At 40.0% G+C, this 15639-nt stretch overlaps 1 protein-coding gene across 7 annotated transcripts in view; it reads right to left on the minus strand.

Annotated features, from left to right (window-relative positions):
* The window catches only part of LOC102164667 (serine/threonine-protein kinase TNNI3K), a 279425-nt gene that overhangs the window by 25589 nt on the left and 238197 nt on the right, over positions 1-15639 (minus strand). Inside the window, exon 24 of one of the 7 annotated variants that reach the window (XM_021096477.1) lies at positions 4-2493. The exons of the other annotated variants lie outside the window; for them this stretch is intronic. Coding sequence (XP_020952136.1) covers positions 2487-2493 — 7 coding nt within the window. The 3' untranslated portion in view covers positions 4-2486. Of the gene's footprint in view, positions 1-3; positions 2494-15639 lie in introns of those variants that run through there. 7 annotated transcript variants of the gene reach the window in all.

Here is a 15639-nt window from a genome sequence, read left to right on the forward strand (position 1 = left end):
AAAGAAGAGGAAAACACTTTGGAAATCTCATAAAGAAAAACAGTAGAAAAAGGGAACAAATGGTAGGAAGCTCTGTGGAAACAGGTGATAAAATGCACAAGTAGGTGGACCCCCTTGTGCCCTCTCAATTTCTAGAAATGGTGTGACAACTCTTCTGGCCACTCAGACCAAAAAAAGTAGAGGGTCACCTCTGATGACCCCTTTTTCCTCAATCAGCAAATTCTCTCCCTCCAGTGGGGCAATACTTCCCCACATCTATTGCTGTCTCTCTGTTTCTGCTTGCCTTAGCTGGGAACCTCCTGGCTGGCCATCTGTCCTCTGGTACCCTGTACACAGCTGCCAGATTAATCTTTTAAAAACAGAACTCTGGCCAGGTCATGACTTCCACCAAAACTGCGAATGGCTTCCCACTGTGTGCTGAACAACAGTCAAAGACAAATCACACTAAATATTACCGAAAGCAGTTCTTAAAGCATGGTATCTGGATCGCGAGCCTCAGTTTTCCTGAGAAGTGGTTAGAAACGCAAAATTTCAACTCTGCATCACACCAAACTCTGGGAGTGAGCCAGTGATTTGTGCTTTAAGGTGCTTCCAGGTGATTCTGATGAATAGTAACATTTGAGAACCACAGGCTTAGTGACTGAAACCATAGTCTGTCTTCAGATGGTCTAGTCTCAAATCCTCTTTCTGCTTAATGCTGTATGCCTTACCCAAGCCAATCTCTGAACCTCCCTTTTCTCATTTGAAAAATGCGGTCTAACTGAGGCCGCCACTATGAGTTATGAGCAATAGATCATACATAATGCTCAACACAGGGCCCACACATATGGAGCCCTCCGTTAATACCACTATTGCTAACCATTGTTATTGAAGGCTACCCCTGCACTGATCCTAAACTACCTTCTACAGGCTGGCTCAGCTGACCCACTCACAATTTCCTGGCAGGTCTCGTACCATTAAACCAGCGCCTTGCTCATATATGGCCTCAACTGACAGGAGAATCAGTGAGGAGCAAATGCCAGAAAATTCTTGATGCCAATTAAGTGCCTTAGGGAAGGAGCTTAGTTTGAAATTGAATGGAGTGAAAATTCTAATGAATGTAAATGAGGCATTGATTTACTATCTGACCTGAGAAAATATGATAAACCAGTTGCTTTTATTCCCATCTGTAAAATGGGATTAATGTCATTAACCTCCTTTAACAGAATTACCCCTACAGATACATTGCTCATAAAAAGTGTCCACAGGTGTTGAGAATGATCCCTGTGATACACAGTAATGAATCACATCTGCCAAAATGGGGACATGCTATGAATAACCTACCACAACAGAGCTGGGGACAGTGGTGTTTCAAACTGTTATCGGGGTTTCCTCGTAATTCTGCTTATGGGAACATGCACTGTAAATATTCCTTTTAGACTGCTGTCACATTTGGAGAGAAGTTGCTAAAGAAAATATCGTCTACCGTGTGGTTAACGATTATTGAGATCATTTGTGTGAATTGTCAGTAAGGATATATTGTCTGAGAATTTTCTAATCCTGGAAAATCCTTGGAATAAGCTGCCTTAACCTGTCGTAATAAGGGCTGTGGACATGGAGGGCACATATCCACTATTTCTACTGAAGAAAAAATGTCTGAGATAGTGATTGGGACTCTGTAAGGCCATCTTCATCTGCGAAGTAGGAACCATGTTATTTGTAACCTGTGATATTCCCCAAGTCTTGCCATTCCTCTTTTAAACCCAGCACGATGAACTAAAGCCTGAACCTGACAATACTATAACTAATTTCCTCTGCCATGAGGTAGCCCTTTTCCGATCTAGGCCACAACAGAGCTGTGGAAATGATGTGTCTATAAAACAGGGCTGACCGTGCCATTGCTGCTGAGGCCGCATGGCTTAGGTGCCCAGCAGGAGGCCTAGACTACTTCTGCTCTTCATCTCATATCAGCTCCATCTCTCCCTTCACCCCGTCCCATACACAAACAGTTCCACCCACATACCAGTCCCCATGGTGGAAGGACTTGCTTTCTTGATTCTAGGTACTTAACTTCATCGTAGGTCATGGATTTGATGATGCCTTCCTGTCTGTACTGTTACTGTCTCAAGTCAGGAACTAGCATTTACCAAAACATGTGGAAGTTATGAACCCCCTCCCCAGGCTCGTAAATATGTTTGACCAAGTGAGTGAATGAATGAGTGGACAGCAGCATTCACTTTCTAGTCTTAACATTAGCTATTTTGTTTTTTTTCCTGGCTGGTAGGAAATTTCAGAATGAAGGGAAATGGTTAGATTATTAAAAAAATCTTGAAACACTGAAGTTGTTTACAAAAAAAGGATCATCTGCCCTTGAAGTTCTGGCTCAAAGATTGCCGAGGAGGACTTCTGTGAGCAGGTGGATGATCTCTCCATTCTCTATGAGGCGCCTAAAGACGTCAGTGCTGTGTGCTCTTTGTCCACATTTTCTTTCTCACCTGTGTCAGGTATCAGCACCTTGAGGGAATGAGGAAGGTAAAGTGGCTCTGTTGGCATTAGGCTGGCATGGGTAGAGGTACAGTCCTTTTAACAGCCAAAGGTCTCCAGTCTAAAGAAGAGTCAGTTGAGGGATACTAGGTTTCTGAAGATGAAAATCTCAGACTTACCTTAGATTCTATCATATTTCTTGTTTGACCTAGCTCTGATGTCCTTGTCAGATTCAGCTTTTAATTGTTTCCATCAGTGTTCAGTCTCCAGTCCTCACCTGTTGTCTCTGCTGCCTCAGACCTTGATCTCCTTAGTGTGACTACATTGGATGGTGGTCACCTGTCCGACCTCAGTTGTGTATGACCTCAATTACCTGTGATCTCTTCTTGACTCCTGCCCTAATTAGGCCTTCACTTGCGCCTCTTGTAGGACTGGTTGCCAATAGCAACCATCAGAGTGAAACTTCAGTTAAAGCACATCCTCTCCCAGTGTCATTGTGACTTGTATGGGCATTATAAAATGTTACAATATGACCATAACTTTGGTGAATCATATATATAAACACTTTTTTTTTCCTGAGAAGTCACCAAAAATGTCTTTCAAGTCTCACATTGCATTAGGGGTGGGTTTTCTGTAGAATCACAAATGATGAAGGAAAAATAAGTGACTATCACTTCTCAGGCAGGGCATCAAGTCTCAGGTTGGGCCTGATAAAGCTCTCTTATCCCCTGTTAGTTTTCTAGGGCTGCAGTAACAAATCCACAAACTGGACAGCTTACAACAACATAAATTAATTTTTTCACAGTTCTAGTGGCTAGAAGTCCAAAAGCAAGGTTTTGACAGGGTTGGCTCCTTCTGAGGGAGAGGCTGTTCCATGCCTGTTTCTAGCTTCTGGTGACAGTTAGCAATTCATTTTATCTTATCTCATCTTATCTTTCCCTTTTTAGGGCTTCACCTGTGGTTTATGGAGGTTTCCAGGCTAGGGGTCAAATCAGCGCCTATGCCACAGTCACAGTAATGTGGGATCTGAGCCACACCTGTGACCTACACCACAGCTCATGGCAACACCGGATCCTTAACCCACTGAGCAAGGCCAGGGATCGAACCTGTGTCCTCATGGATGCTAGTCAGATTTGTTTCTGCTGAGCCACGACGGGAACTCTGACAACTGGCAGTTCTTGATGTTCCTGGCTTGTAGGTGTCATCATCTTTGCCTTGATGTCTTAGTTAGGCTCTCTCCTGTGTGCCTCTCTCTCCTCCTCTTATACTAACACAACTCATTTTAGATTAAGGGCCCACCCTACTCCAGTATGACCTCATTTTTACTTATTACATCTGCAACAACCCTATTTCCAAATAAGATAACATTTTAAGGTAGTAAGGGTTCAGTCAACATATCTTTGGAGTAGGTGGGCACAGTCCAATCTGTGCCATCTCCTCACATATTTAACCATAGCCCTGACCTTGCTTTCATCATGAGTTCCAAAGAGAATTTCTTTTTTTTTCTTTTCAGGGCTGCACCCATGGCATACAGAGGTTCCCAGCCTAGGGGTCGAATCGGAGCTGTAGCCACCGGCCTATGCCAGAGCCACAGCAATGCGGGATCTGAGCCATATCTGCGACCTACACCACAGCTCATGGCAACGCTGGATCCTTAACCCACTGAGCCAGGCCAGGGATTGAACCCCAAGCCTCATGGTTCTTAGTCAGATTGTTTCTGCTGCACCATGACAGGAACGCCCCAAAGAGAATTTCTTATGCTCTCCTGGAAAGAGTACACATGGGCTTTGGGATTAGTCAGATTAGTCAGACTAAGGTAGACTCCAGCTTCCCTCCTTACCACCTCAGGGCATATTTCCTGTTTTGACCAGGTTTATCATCTTCAAAATGGAGATTATATATATAAAATATATGTATCCTGCTGGTAACTGGAATAGTAAATTAGTGAATGTACAGTATATAATAATTCTCAATAAGTTCTATTGAGAATTTCCTTCTTTAATGAATGGTGACGATGATGATGATTACTATTACTATTTTGCATTCTTAGGCCTGCACCTGTGGCATATGGAAGTTCCCAGGCTAGGGGTTGAAGCAGAGCTATAGCCACCAGCCTACACCACAGCTCACAGCAATGTCGGAAACTTATCCCACTGAGCAGGGCCAGGAATCGCACCTGTGTCCTCAAGGAAACTAGTCAGGTTTGTTACCACTAAGCCACAATGGGAAATCCATGAATGATTATTAAATAGCAGAGAGAGGAGTTCTTATTGTGACACAGTGGAAATGAATCCGACTAGTAACCATGAGGTTGTGGGTTTGATTCATGGCCTCGTTCAGTGGGTTAAGGATCTGGTGTTGCCATGGGAGCTGTGGTTATAGGTTGCAGACGTGGCTCTGATTGCATTGCTGTGGCGGTGGTGTAGGCCAGTTGGCAGCTGTAGCTTCTATTTGACCCCTAGCCTGCGAACCTCCATATGCCTCCTAAAAAAGCAAAAAAAAAAAAAAAAAAAAAGGGAATTTCTATTAAAATGAACCTTCATCTCAATGTTTCTCTGGGACTTAATAAGGAACATTTCAGTACAAGTATATACATAATCACACTAATTGTCAAAAAGCATCATAAAATCCTTTCAGCTAGTGAACCTCAAACAAAAGCAGAGTTGTAGATGAATGCCTTAAAACAATCGCTCCTGACATTTTGGCAAGAATGCATTTATTAGACCACATCTGATACCTGATTGTAAAAATAAACAAGAGCCTAAATCATCTGGCTTTAAATGCTCTATAAAATCTGTATTTTAGTACTCTGTTATCTGATTTGTAAAGGAAGCTTCTATTTTGGTGTGCCTGGGTAAATCTTGGCTATGTAAACTTTGAAAAGCATTTGAATTAAAAAACATGACTATGTTTTACTGCTTGACAATCTTTTCAAGGGAGAAGAGGCAGGAGCTGCATCACCAAGATAACTTTATTTAAACATAATTAGTTGCTGGAAGATTATTTACTCCCTTTAGTCTATAAGAAAACAAAGGTCTGTCAGCACCAGATGCATCTGAATCTTACAGATGTGGTTGTGGCTTCTGAAATCTTTATAAAGATTCATCTTAAATATGCTTTCAGGTCTCCCTTTTGTGAAACTTTGAGAGTATAATAGAATTAGATTTGCTGAATTTCGCTAAACTGTAAAGTAACGTGTCGTCAGCTTCACTTACTTCTCAAAAAATATTTCTCTCTAGTAATGCTCATCAATCTAGCTTTTCAACCCCTAAGCAGGAAACTCTGAAACAAAAAGGATGACTCCATCAGTTTTGCAAGTGACAAGATGTTAAGCATTAACACTCTCCCACTGTAGCACCAGCTGCCTCTGGATAATGAAGACTTGCTTAGGTTTGGTTTGGAGAAAACGAGAGGAAGAGAAGTAGAAGGAAGAAGGAGGAATGGAAAAGGAGTGACTGTTGTAGTGAGAATGCAAAATTCTCTGCAGATGTGCAAGATTCTGAAGAGGGATGTGCCTACTGAACAAACCTTTTCTCCTAAGGGAACATTGCAAGAGAGTCACCATCAGGTTCTCAACCCCTAGCAGTGCCTCTGCATTTCCACCTTTCCATGGACTCACTCTGACAAGAGCACTGGGAGTACTAGAGTGAAATTATTTGTTCATTAAGAGAAGGGATGGGGGAGTTCCCGTCATGGCGCAGTGGTTAACGAATCCGACTAGGAACCATGAGGTTGCGGGTTCGATCCCTGCCCTTGCTCAGTGGGTTAAGGATCCGGCGTTGCCGTGAGCTGTGGTGTAGGTCGCAGACATGGCTCGGATCCCACATTGTTGTGGCTCTGGCGTAGGCTGGTGGCTACAGCTCTGATTAGACCCCTAGCCTGGGAAACTCCATATGCTGCAGGAGAGACCCAAGAAATGGCAAAAAGATAAAAAAAAAAAAAAAAAAAAAGAGAGAGAGAGAGAGAGAAGGGATGGGGCCTTAGGCAAGTTCATTCCCAAACTCCACTATAAGTGCTCAAAAAATGTCTGAGTGAATGAACTAGAAAAGCACATGTGGCCCTCTAAGTCATACTAACTTTTCTTCCACAGCCAATTCTTTCTTTTTTTTTTTTTTTTTTTTTTTGTCTTTTTGCCAATTATTGGGCTGCTCTCATGGCATATGGAGTTGCCAGGCTAGGGGTCTAATCAGAGCTGTAGTCACTGACCTACACCAGAGCCACAGCAATGCGGGATCCAGCTGCGTCTGCAACCTACACCACAGCTCATGGCAACGCCGAATCTTTAACCGACTGAGCAAGGCCAGGGATCGAACCCACAACCTCATGGCTCCTGGTTGGATTTGTTAACCACTGTGCCACGATGGGAACTCCATACAGCCAATTCTTAACCTCAGGCACCTCTGCTGTGATCTCAGGCCAGTCAAACAGTATGGACTGAGCAACTTGTGTGCTTGGTTGATCTAAAAACAAATTCTCTGACAATGTCTTTGTTAACCATGCAAAACTGGCATCAACTTTAAAGAGCCAAGAATGTTTTCTTCTTCAAGTGTCTTGTCATGAACAAAGCTCATAAGACAGCAAAAGTCATCTAAGGCTTTTCATGGTGAGTCATTTTCCGGAGGAGAGGCAGAAAAGGCCAACTTTGGGGGCTCGCAGTCTGCTCAGTCACAAGGCTTGTTAAGAGAGAAGTTTTCCATGTGGAGTGAGGCATGCTGCAGTGGAATGCCCATTTAGAAGAACATAGTATGAAGTGTCTAATGAGGAACGTATAACAGTATAAATAGCATTCTGTCACTGGTAGGTGTTGGTTCTTTCACTCAATGAACTTTTGATGAGGAACTACCATGTGCCAGGTGCTATTCTAGACACTGAAGGATGAAGGCAGATGGGAGTGGTGTGGGAGTGGAGATGCATATAAAGAGGAATAAGGCATATGGTTGAGATGCCGGGCAGTTAACTCAGTAGGTCTCAGTTTCATCATCCACCTTTCAGCATTAGAGATTAGCAAACTACAAGTTGTAAAACCTCTGGGTAAGTTAATTTCTTTCTTTCTCATTTTTTTTTTCTTTTAAAATCATGATGCCTGGATCCTTACCATTTAAAGAGATAGCCTCATAAATAGAGGATCGTGTGCATGGTGTCATCAGCACATATTAGCTGAGTGCCAAGAGCCACTTCTGCAGTGCTGCCTGGGGCCATTCTTGGGTTCATGGTGGAGCTTTACTCTGTCTATGTCACTCATGTCTCATCTGTATCACCACATCTTCTCTACTCACCTGAGTCTTTCTGATGACTCTTTGTAAACACAGCTGCAGAAATCATGCTCACCCAGAATCACTTGAAATTTAGAGATGTGTTCCAGTGCACTTTCAACAAAGACTACTGGTTGCTTTATCCAGTCCCATCCAAAGCCTTATATGCTCACTGGATGAAGAGTCTGAGGTCTTAGTGACTGGAAGGGAAGCTATATAAAGGAAAGCTGTTCCCTTCCTTCCAATATTCCTTGGGTATTGAACTCACTTGCCTCCAGGCTCTTTTCTTATTTCTACTTCTGCCAACTTTAAATTTCCACACAACTCTTCTGCTCTAGTCATATCCAATTCTTCTTTGCTATTTCCCAAAGGTTTCACATAGGTTCCTATCTCCCTAGTTTTGCCTCTGCTGCTTCCTTTCCCAAGGACACTTTTCCTTCCCTCTTCTGCTTGGCACATGACAAAATGTTCAACATTGCTAATTGTTAGAGAAATATAAATCAAAACTACAATGAGCTATTATCTTATTCCAGTCAGAACAGCCATCATCAGAAAATCTCCAAACAATAAATGCTGGAAAGGGAACTCTCCTACACTGTTGTTGGGAATGTAAATTGGTACAGCCCAGCCACCAAGGAGAACAGTATGGAGATTCCTTAAAATACTAAAATTGAAGTTGCTATATGATCCAGCAAGCCTACTCCTGGGCATATATCCAGAGAAACTATAATTTAAAAAGATGCATGCACCCCGCGCAGTGTGTTCACTGTAGCACTATTTACAATAGTCAAGACATGGAAGCAAACTAAGTGTCCACTGATAGAGGAATGAATAAAGAAGATGTGGTATATACACACAATGGAATATTACTTAACCATAAAAAAGAATTGATTAATGCCATTTGCAGGTGTACAAAAGAATGAAATAATGGGTGGATTATCATACCAAGTGAAGTAAGTCAGACAGAAAGACAAATATATGATATCACTTATATGTGGAATCTAAAAAAAGGATACAAATGAACTTACAAAACAGAAATAGACCCATAGACATAGAAAACAAACTTATGGTTATCAAAGAGATAAAAAAGACAGGAGGGATAAATTATGAATTTGAGATTAACATAGACAAAATACTATATATAAATTAGATAACAAAGAAGTTTCTACTGTATAGCACAGGGCACTATACTCACTATTTTGTAATAACCTATAAGGGAAAACTATTTGAAAAAGAGTATATATATTTTTTATATATAAAGACCAACATTTTAACATGGTGTTTTGTCATCAAATTTTATTTTTCTTATTTTATGATTCCATAATTTTTCACTCTATGTAGATTTGGTAAAATATAATTGAAGGAAAAAGTATAAACCTCATCTTGCCCTGAATAATAAACTTTTTTTTTTTTAAATAGAATGAAAAATGCTCATTTGGGTAAAAACAGTATATTTAGATGTATTGTTTCTAAAGCACTTTAAATCTTTTCCATTTTTCATGTAATGCTCTAGCACTTAGCAGGCACATTTACAATTAACTACAGTTTTGTTTTCAGGGATTACAAAAAAAGAATTGGAATCCTCAAAAGTCATTTCCCCTGATTTCTGTCATTTTCATGTAAATAGCTGCTGGATAGAAAACATCCAGAAGCCCTGACTTTAATCCAAATGGCAGCTTGACTAGGAAATGGTCAATAGTGTTGAATTTGACAAACAAGTCGTGTAGATAGGTGAGGAAAAGCTATGAGAAATTTATGGGCCAAGTCGCTACTTAATGAGAAAAAGGAGTGTTCTACTATCTCAAAGAGAATAAGTGATAAAAAGGAGAAGAAAGTGCCTGAATTAGGAATCCAAATTTCTGGCAGACAGAGGCCTTCTCTTCTCAGCCTCAGAAAGATGTTTATACACCTCTGGGTAGAATCATGAAACAGGGGACAATTAGCTCTAGTTTAAAACAACACAAACTTCCCAGGGATGATATAAAGTGTTTGATATGTATTTTCTCCAATCCTTGCAAAAACCAAGCAAGGTAATATGATAACTATAGTAAACGCAGGCCCAAGATCATGCTGTGCTTAGGAGACAGACCCAGGATTTGACACAGACATTTTTGATGCTAAGTTGGTACCCTTTTCTGGTGTAGCACATAAATTACCACTTCTGTTATCAGCAAATCACCCCTTCCTCCTGAGCCTCTCTTCTACCTGATGCCAGTGCCAGGCCAGATTTCTGACCATTAACTTGCTGTTGATATTCCCAGAAGGCTTTTGATTTTCTGCTAAAAGACTATAAGACAGAAAACATGCTGGTTCACACTGGTGCTCTATGCCTACATTAAACGAAGACGTGGTGCTGGAGCTGTTGCAGTCATTTTGTGACTAAGTAACTACAAACATGAGAAAGACAGACCAATATCTTGAAGATGATGAAGAGGGAAAAAATGAGCCTGGGTCCTCTAAGGCCTACCAGGTAACAGATCCATTGCTCATAACTATCTCCTTCCAGACTTCTTATTATGTGTGGAAAATGAGCCCCTATTTTACTAAACTATCAGTGAATTTTCTGTTATTTTCAGCTGAAAACTTTCCTACCTGATTTATCAGTGTGAGCAGAATGCTAACAAGGTAGGAACTAATGATGCATTGAGTAGGCAGGGAATAACATGATCTCTCTTCCTTCTTACTTCCTATTCCTTATCCTGACACCATCCTAAGGAGACACAAATCTAAGAGGCCCTGAGGCTCTTCCCTTTCCCCTTTAGAAGCAGAGGAAAGGGCTGGCTCCCTAGGTCCAAGATACTAGAAGTCATCTCCTAAGACTTTCCCTTTCAACAAAGCCTATTCTCAGGCCAGTGGAGGGGGGGGGTGCATCTTTAAGTAGCCACCCAGATGTATCCTGTTCCATTTTCCTTTTAAATATACAAAGAGTAAAAGTATACTCCTTCTGTAGAGTAGATTGTTCTGAGGGATAATATGAGCTCAAGGGACATATACTTCTCTGTTTATAACTTTCTTCCATAAACCCTGATTCTTTTTTTCTTTTATTGAAATATACCTGAAATACACACTAACAGTATTTGGTTAGTTTCAGGTGTACTACATAGTGATTTGATGTCTACATCCATTAAGAAATGCTCACCATGATGAGTTTAGTAACCATTTCTCCCTATATTATGCTACATAGTATATCCCTCTGATTTATTTATTATATGACTGGAGGTTTGTATCTCTTAATCCTCTTCACTTATTTTGCCCAGCTCTCACCCTCTCCCTTCTACAACCATACCTTTGTTCTCTATGAGTATATTTTTGTTCTGTTATTTATTTATTTAATTTATTTATGCTTTTTAGGGCTGCACCTTTGGCATATGGAAGCTCCCAACTAGGGGTCAAACTGGAGTGGCAGCTGCTGACCTACACCACAGCTCATGGCAACGCAGGATCCTTAACCCATTGTGAGAGGCCAGGGATCAAACCTGTATCCTCACAGATGCTAGAAGCATTTGTAATCTGCTGAGCCACAATGGGAACTCCTGTTTTTTATTTTTAAATTTACTTTTAAATTTACTTTAAAAATTTTACTTATTTATTTCTTATGGTCTCACCTGTAGCATAATGAAGTTCCTGGACCAGGGACTGAATCTGAACTGAAGCGGTGGTGCCACCAGATCCTTTAACTCACTGGGCCAGGCTGGGGCTCTAACCCGCACCTTTGCAGTTACCCAAGCCTCTGCAGCTGGATTCTTAACCCACTCTGCCATGATGGGAACTCCTTGTTTTGTTTTTTTAGATTCCACATAAAAGTGAGATAATATGGTATTTGTCTTTCTCTGTCTGATTATGTCCCTTAGCAAAATACCCTCTAGATCCATTCAAGTTGTTGTAAATGGCAAGATTTCATTTTATTTTAATGGCTAACATGCCACTGTGTTTACATGTCTTCTTTATCCATTCATCTATTGATGGACACTTAGGTTGCTTCTACATCTTGGCTATTGTAAATAATGCTACAATGAACACTGGCGTGCATATATTTTTGATTAGTGTTTTTGTTTTCTTCAGGTACATACCCAGAAGTGAAATTGCTGGATTATGCAGTAGTTCTAAATATTTTGAGGAAGCTCTGTATTGTTTTCCACAGTGGCCGTAGCAATATACATTCCCATCAACATTGCACAACAGTTCTCTTTTCTCCACATCCTCAACAACACTTGCTATTTGTTGTCTTTTAGGAGACAGCTATTTTTTTTTTTTTTTTTTGTCTTTTTGACTTTTCTAGGGCCACTTCTGCGGCATGTGGAGGTTCCCAGGCTAGGGGTCAAATCGGAGCTGTAGCCACAGGCCTACGCCAGAGCCACAGCAATGTGGGATCTGAGCTGCGTCTGCAACCTACACCACAGCTCACGGCAATGCCAGATCCTTAACCCACTGAGCGAGGCCAGGGATCGAACCCGCAACCTCATGGTTCCTAGTCAGATTCGATAACCACTGCACCACGACGGGGACTCCAAGAGACAGCTATTTTGACAGCTTTGAGGAGGTATCTCATTGTGGTTTTTATTTGCATTTCCCTGATGATTAGTGATGTTGAGCATCTTTCCATGTGTCTGTTGTCCATCTATATGTCTTCTTTGGAAAAACTGTCTATTCTGGTCCTCTGCTCATTTTTAAATTGTGTTGTTTTTCTTTTTTTAAGATGATGATAATGCGTTTTATAAATTCTTTGTATATTTTTTTATATTTACCCCTTATTGGATATATTGCTTGCATATATCTTTATCTATTCAGTAGGCTGCAATTTCATTTTCTTGGTAGTTTCCTTCACTGCACAAAAGCTTTTTTGTTTGGTGTAGCCCCATTTGTTTATTTTTGCTTTTGTTTCCCTTTTCTGAGAAGACATACAAAAAATTACTACTGAGACAGAGAGCATACTGCCTATGTTTTCTTCTATGAGTTTTATGGTTTCAGGTCTTACATTTAAGTCTTTAATTAATTTTGAGCTTATTTTTGTTTATGGTGGGAGAAAGTAGTCCAATTTTATTCTTTTGCATGAAGCTGTCCAGCTGTCTCAACACCACTTGCTGAAGAAGCTATCTTTTCCCCATTACATATTCTTGCCTCCTGTGTTATAGATTAATTGACCATATAAGTGTGGGTTTATTTGGGGGCTTTCTATTCTGTTCCATTGATCTTTGTGTCTGGTTTTACACCACTATCATACTGCTTTGTTTACTGTAGCTTTTAGTATAGTTTGAAATCAGGGTGCATGATCCCCTCAGCTTTGTTCTCTTTTTCAAGATTGTTTTGGCTATTTGGGGTCTTTTGTGGCTCCAGACAAATCTTAGAACTATGTTTTCTAGTTCTGTGAAAAATGCCATTGAAATTTTGATTGAGATTGCATTGAATCTGAAGATCTCCTTGGGGAGTATAGTTATCTTTATTAATTCTTAGATTCTAAATTCAAGCAAGAAATCAATAGTTAATCTACTGTTCCCACTACGAACCTTTCCAGTAAAGCACTTGTAAATTTGAATGCAAAAATCTATAGTGAGAACTGGCATTCAGCATATATCCTTAAATGATAGATATGTGTTTCCCTTTAATGGCTATAAATGGCCACAGCACAATGGAAATCACAACCAAAAGTTTGTTTTAAAATATCAGCATTATTAAAGTTCAAAATGTTTATAATAAAAAAATAAAATATTAATTCTTTCAATCCCTGAGCATAGTATATCTTTCCATTTTTCTGTGTCATCTTCAATTTCTTTAATCAGTGACTTATTTTCCAAGTATAAGCCTTTTACTTCCATGTTTAGATTTATTCCCAGGTATTTTATTCCTTTTTATGCAACTATAAATGGATTTTATCCTTAATTTCTCTTAATTGATATTTTGTTGTGAGTGTATAGAAATGCAACAGATTTCTGTATATTAATTTTCTATCCTGAACTTTTTTTGATTATTAAGAAGTAGATTTGGAGTTCCCGTCGTGGCACAGTGGTTAACGAATCTGACTAGGAACCATGAGGTTGCGGGTTCGATCCCTGCCCTTGCTCACTGGGTTAACGATCCGGCATTGCTGTGAACTGTGGTGTAGGTCGCAGATGCGGCTCAGATCCCGCATTGCTGTGGCTCTGGCGTAGGCTGGCAGCCACAGCTCCGATTAGACCCCTAGCCTGGGAAATTCCATATGCCGTGGGAGCAGCACAGGAAATGGCAAAAAGACAAAAAAAAAAAAAAAAAAAAAAAAAAAAAAAAAGAAGTAGATTTATTGAGAGAGAGAGGCAGAGTGTAGGTCATCTCATAGGGCAAGAGCAGCCTGGAAGATACACATCCCATAGGCAGAAAGTGGTCCATATCAAAAGGCAAAAAAACAACTTGAAATATGGGGGGGGGGTTAGTTTATATGGTCTGGGTAATTTCATAGGCTAATGAGTGGGAGGATTATTCCAACTATTTCAGAGAAGGGCCAGGGATTTCTGGGAATTGAGCTACCACCCACTTTTTTGCCTTTTATCAGCCTTGGAACTGTCATGGCACCTATGGGGGTGTCATTTAGCATCTTTACTGAATTCATTTATTAGTTCTAATGGTAATTTTTAGGATTTTATATATATATATATATATATATATATATATATATATATATATATATGTAGAACTGCACACAATGACAGTTTTACCCTTTCTTTTCAATTTGGATTCCTTTTATTTTTCTTGTGTGATTGCTGTAGCTAGGACTTCTAGTTGAATTAAAAGTGGAGAGAGCAAGCATCTTTGTCTTGTTCCTAATCACAGAGAAAATGATTTCAGCTTTTCCCTGTTGATTATGAATTTGGCTGTAGATGTGTCATATATTATGTTGAGGTATGTTCCCTCTATATCTACTTTGTTGACAGTTTTTTTATGGAAGTTGATTTTGTCAAAAGCTTTTCCTGTATCTATTGAGATGATCATATAATTTTTATTCTTAATATGTTAATGTGATGTATCACATTGGTTGAATTGTAGATATGAATTCCTCTTGTAATTCCTGAGATAAATTCCACTTGATCATGGTGATCCTTTTAACGTGTTGTGTATTATCTTCACTGTATGCTTGCTTTTACCAGTGAGATCTTTTCCTTTCATAATCTGTATATTTCTAGGTGTAATCTTTTCATTTCTGCTTAGAGAAGTCCCTTTAACATTTCTTGTAAAGCCAGTTTAGTAGTGCTAAACTTTTTTTTTTTTTCTTTTTGCCATTTCTTGGGCCACTCCTGTGGCATATGGAGATTTCCAGGCTAGGGGTCTAATCAGAACCATAGGCACCAGTCTACGCCAGAGCCACAGCAACATGGGATCCGAGCTGCATCTGCGGCCTACACCACAGCTCACGGCAACACCAGATCCTTAACCCACTGAGCAAGGCCAGGGACTGAACCCGCAACCTCGTGGTTCCTAGTCGGATTCATTAACCACTGCACCATGACCGGAAGTCCAGTGCTAAACTTTTTTTAGCTTTTGCTTATCTATAAAATTCTTTTTCTCCTTCAAATCTGAATGACAGCCTTGAAAGCTAGAGTTTTCTTGGTTGTAGATAGTTTTTCCTTTTATCACTTTGAATATATTATGCTATTCCCTTCTGGCCTGCAAAGTTTCCACTGAAAAGTCAGCTAGTTATCTCATGGGAGTTCTCTTGTATGTCACTAGTAGTTTACTTTTGCTGCTTTTAAGATTTTCTCTTTATTTTTTTAATTTTAGCTATTTTAACTATAATTTGTCTTGGTATGGACCTCTTTGTTTCATCTTACTTGGAGATTTTTGTGCTCCTGGATCTGGATGTCTGTTTCCTTTCCCAGGTTAGGGAAGTTTTTAGTTATTATTTCTTCAAATAAATTTACTTCCCCTTTATCTCTCTCTTCTCCTTTTGGGAACCCTA

This window comes from Sus scrofa, chromosome 6, assembly GCF_000003025.6.
Source record: "Sus scrofa isolate TJ Tabasco breed Duroc chromosome 6, Sscrofa11.1, whole genome shotgun sequence".
Taxonomy (NCBI): Eukaryota; Metazoa; Chordata; class Mammalia; order Artiodactyla; family Suidae; genus Sus; species Sus scrofa.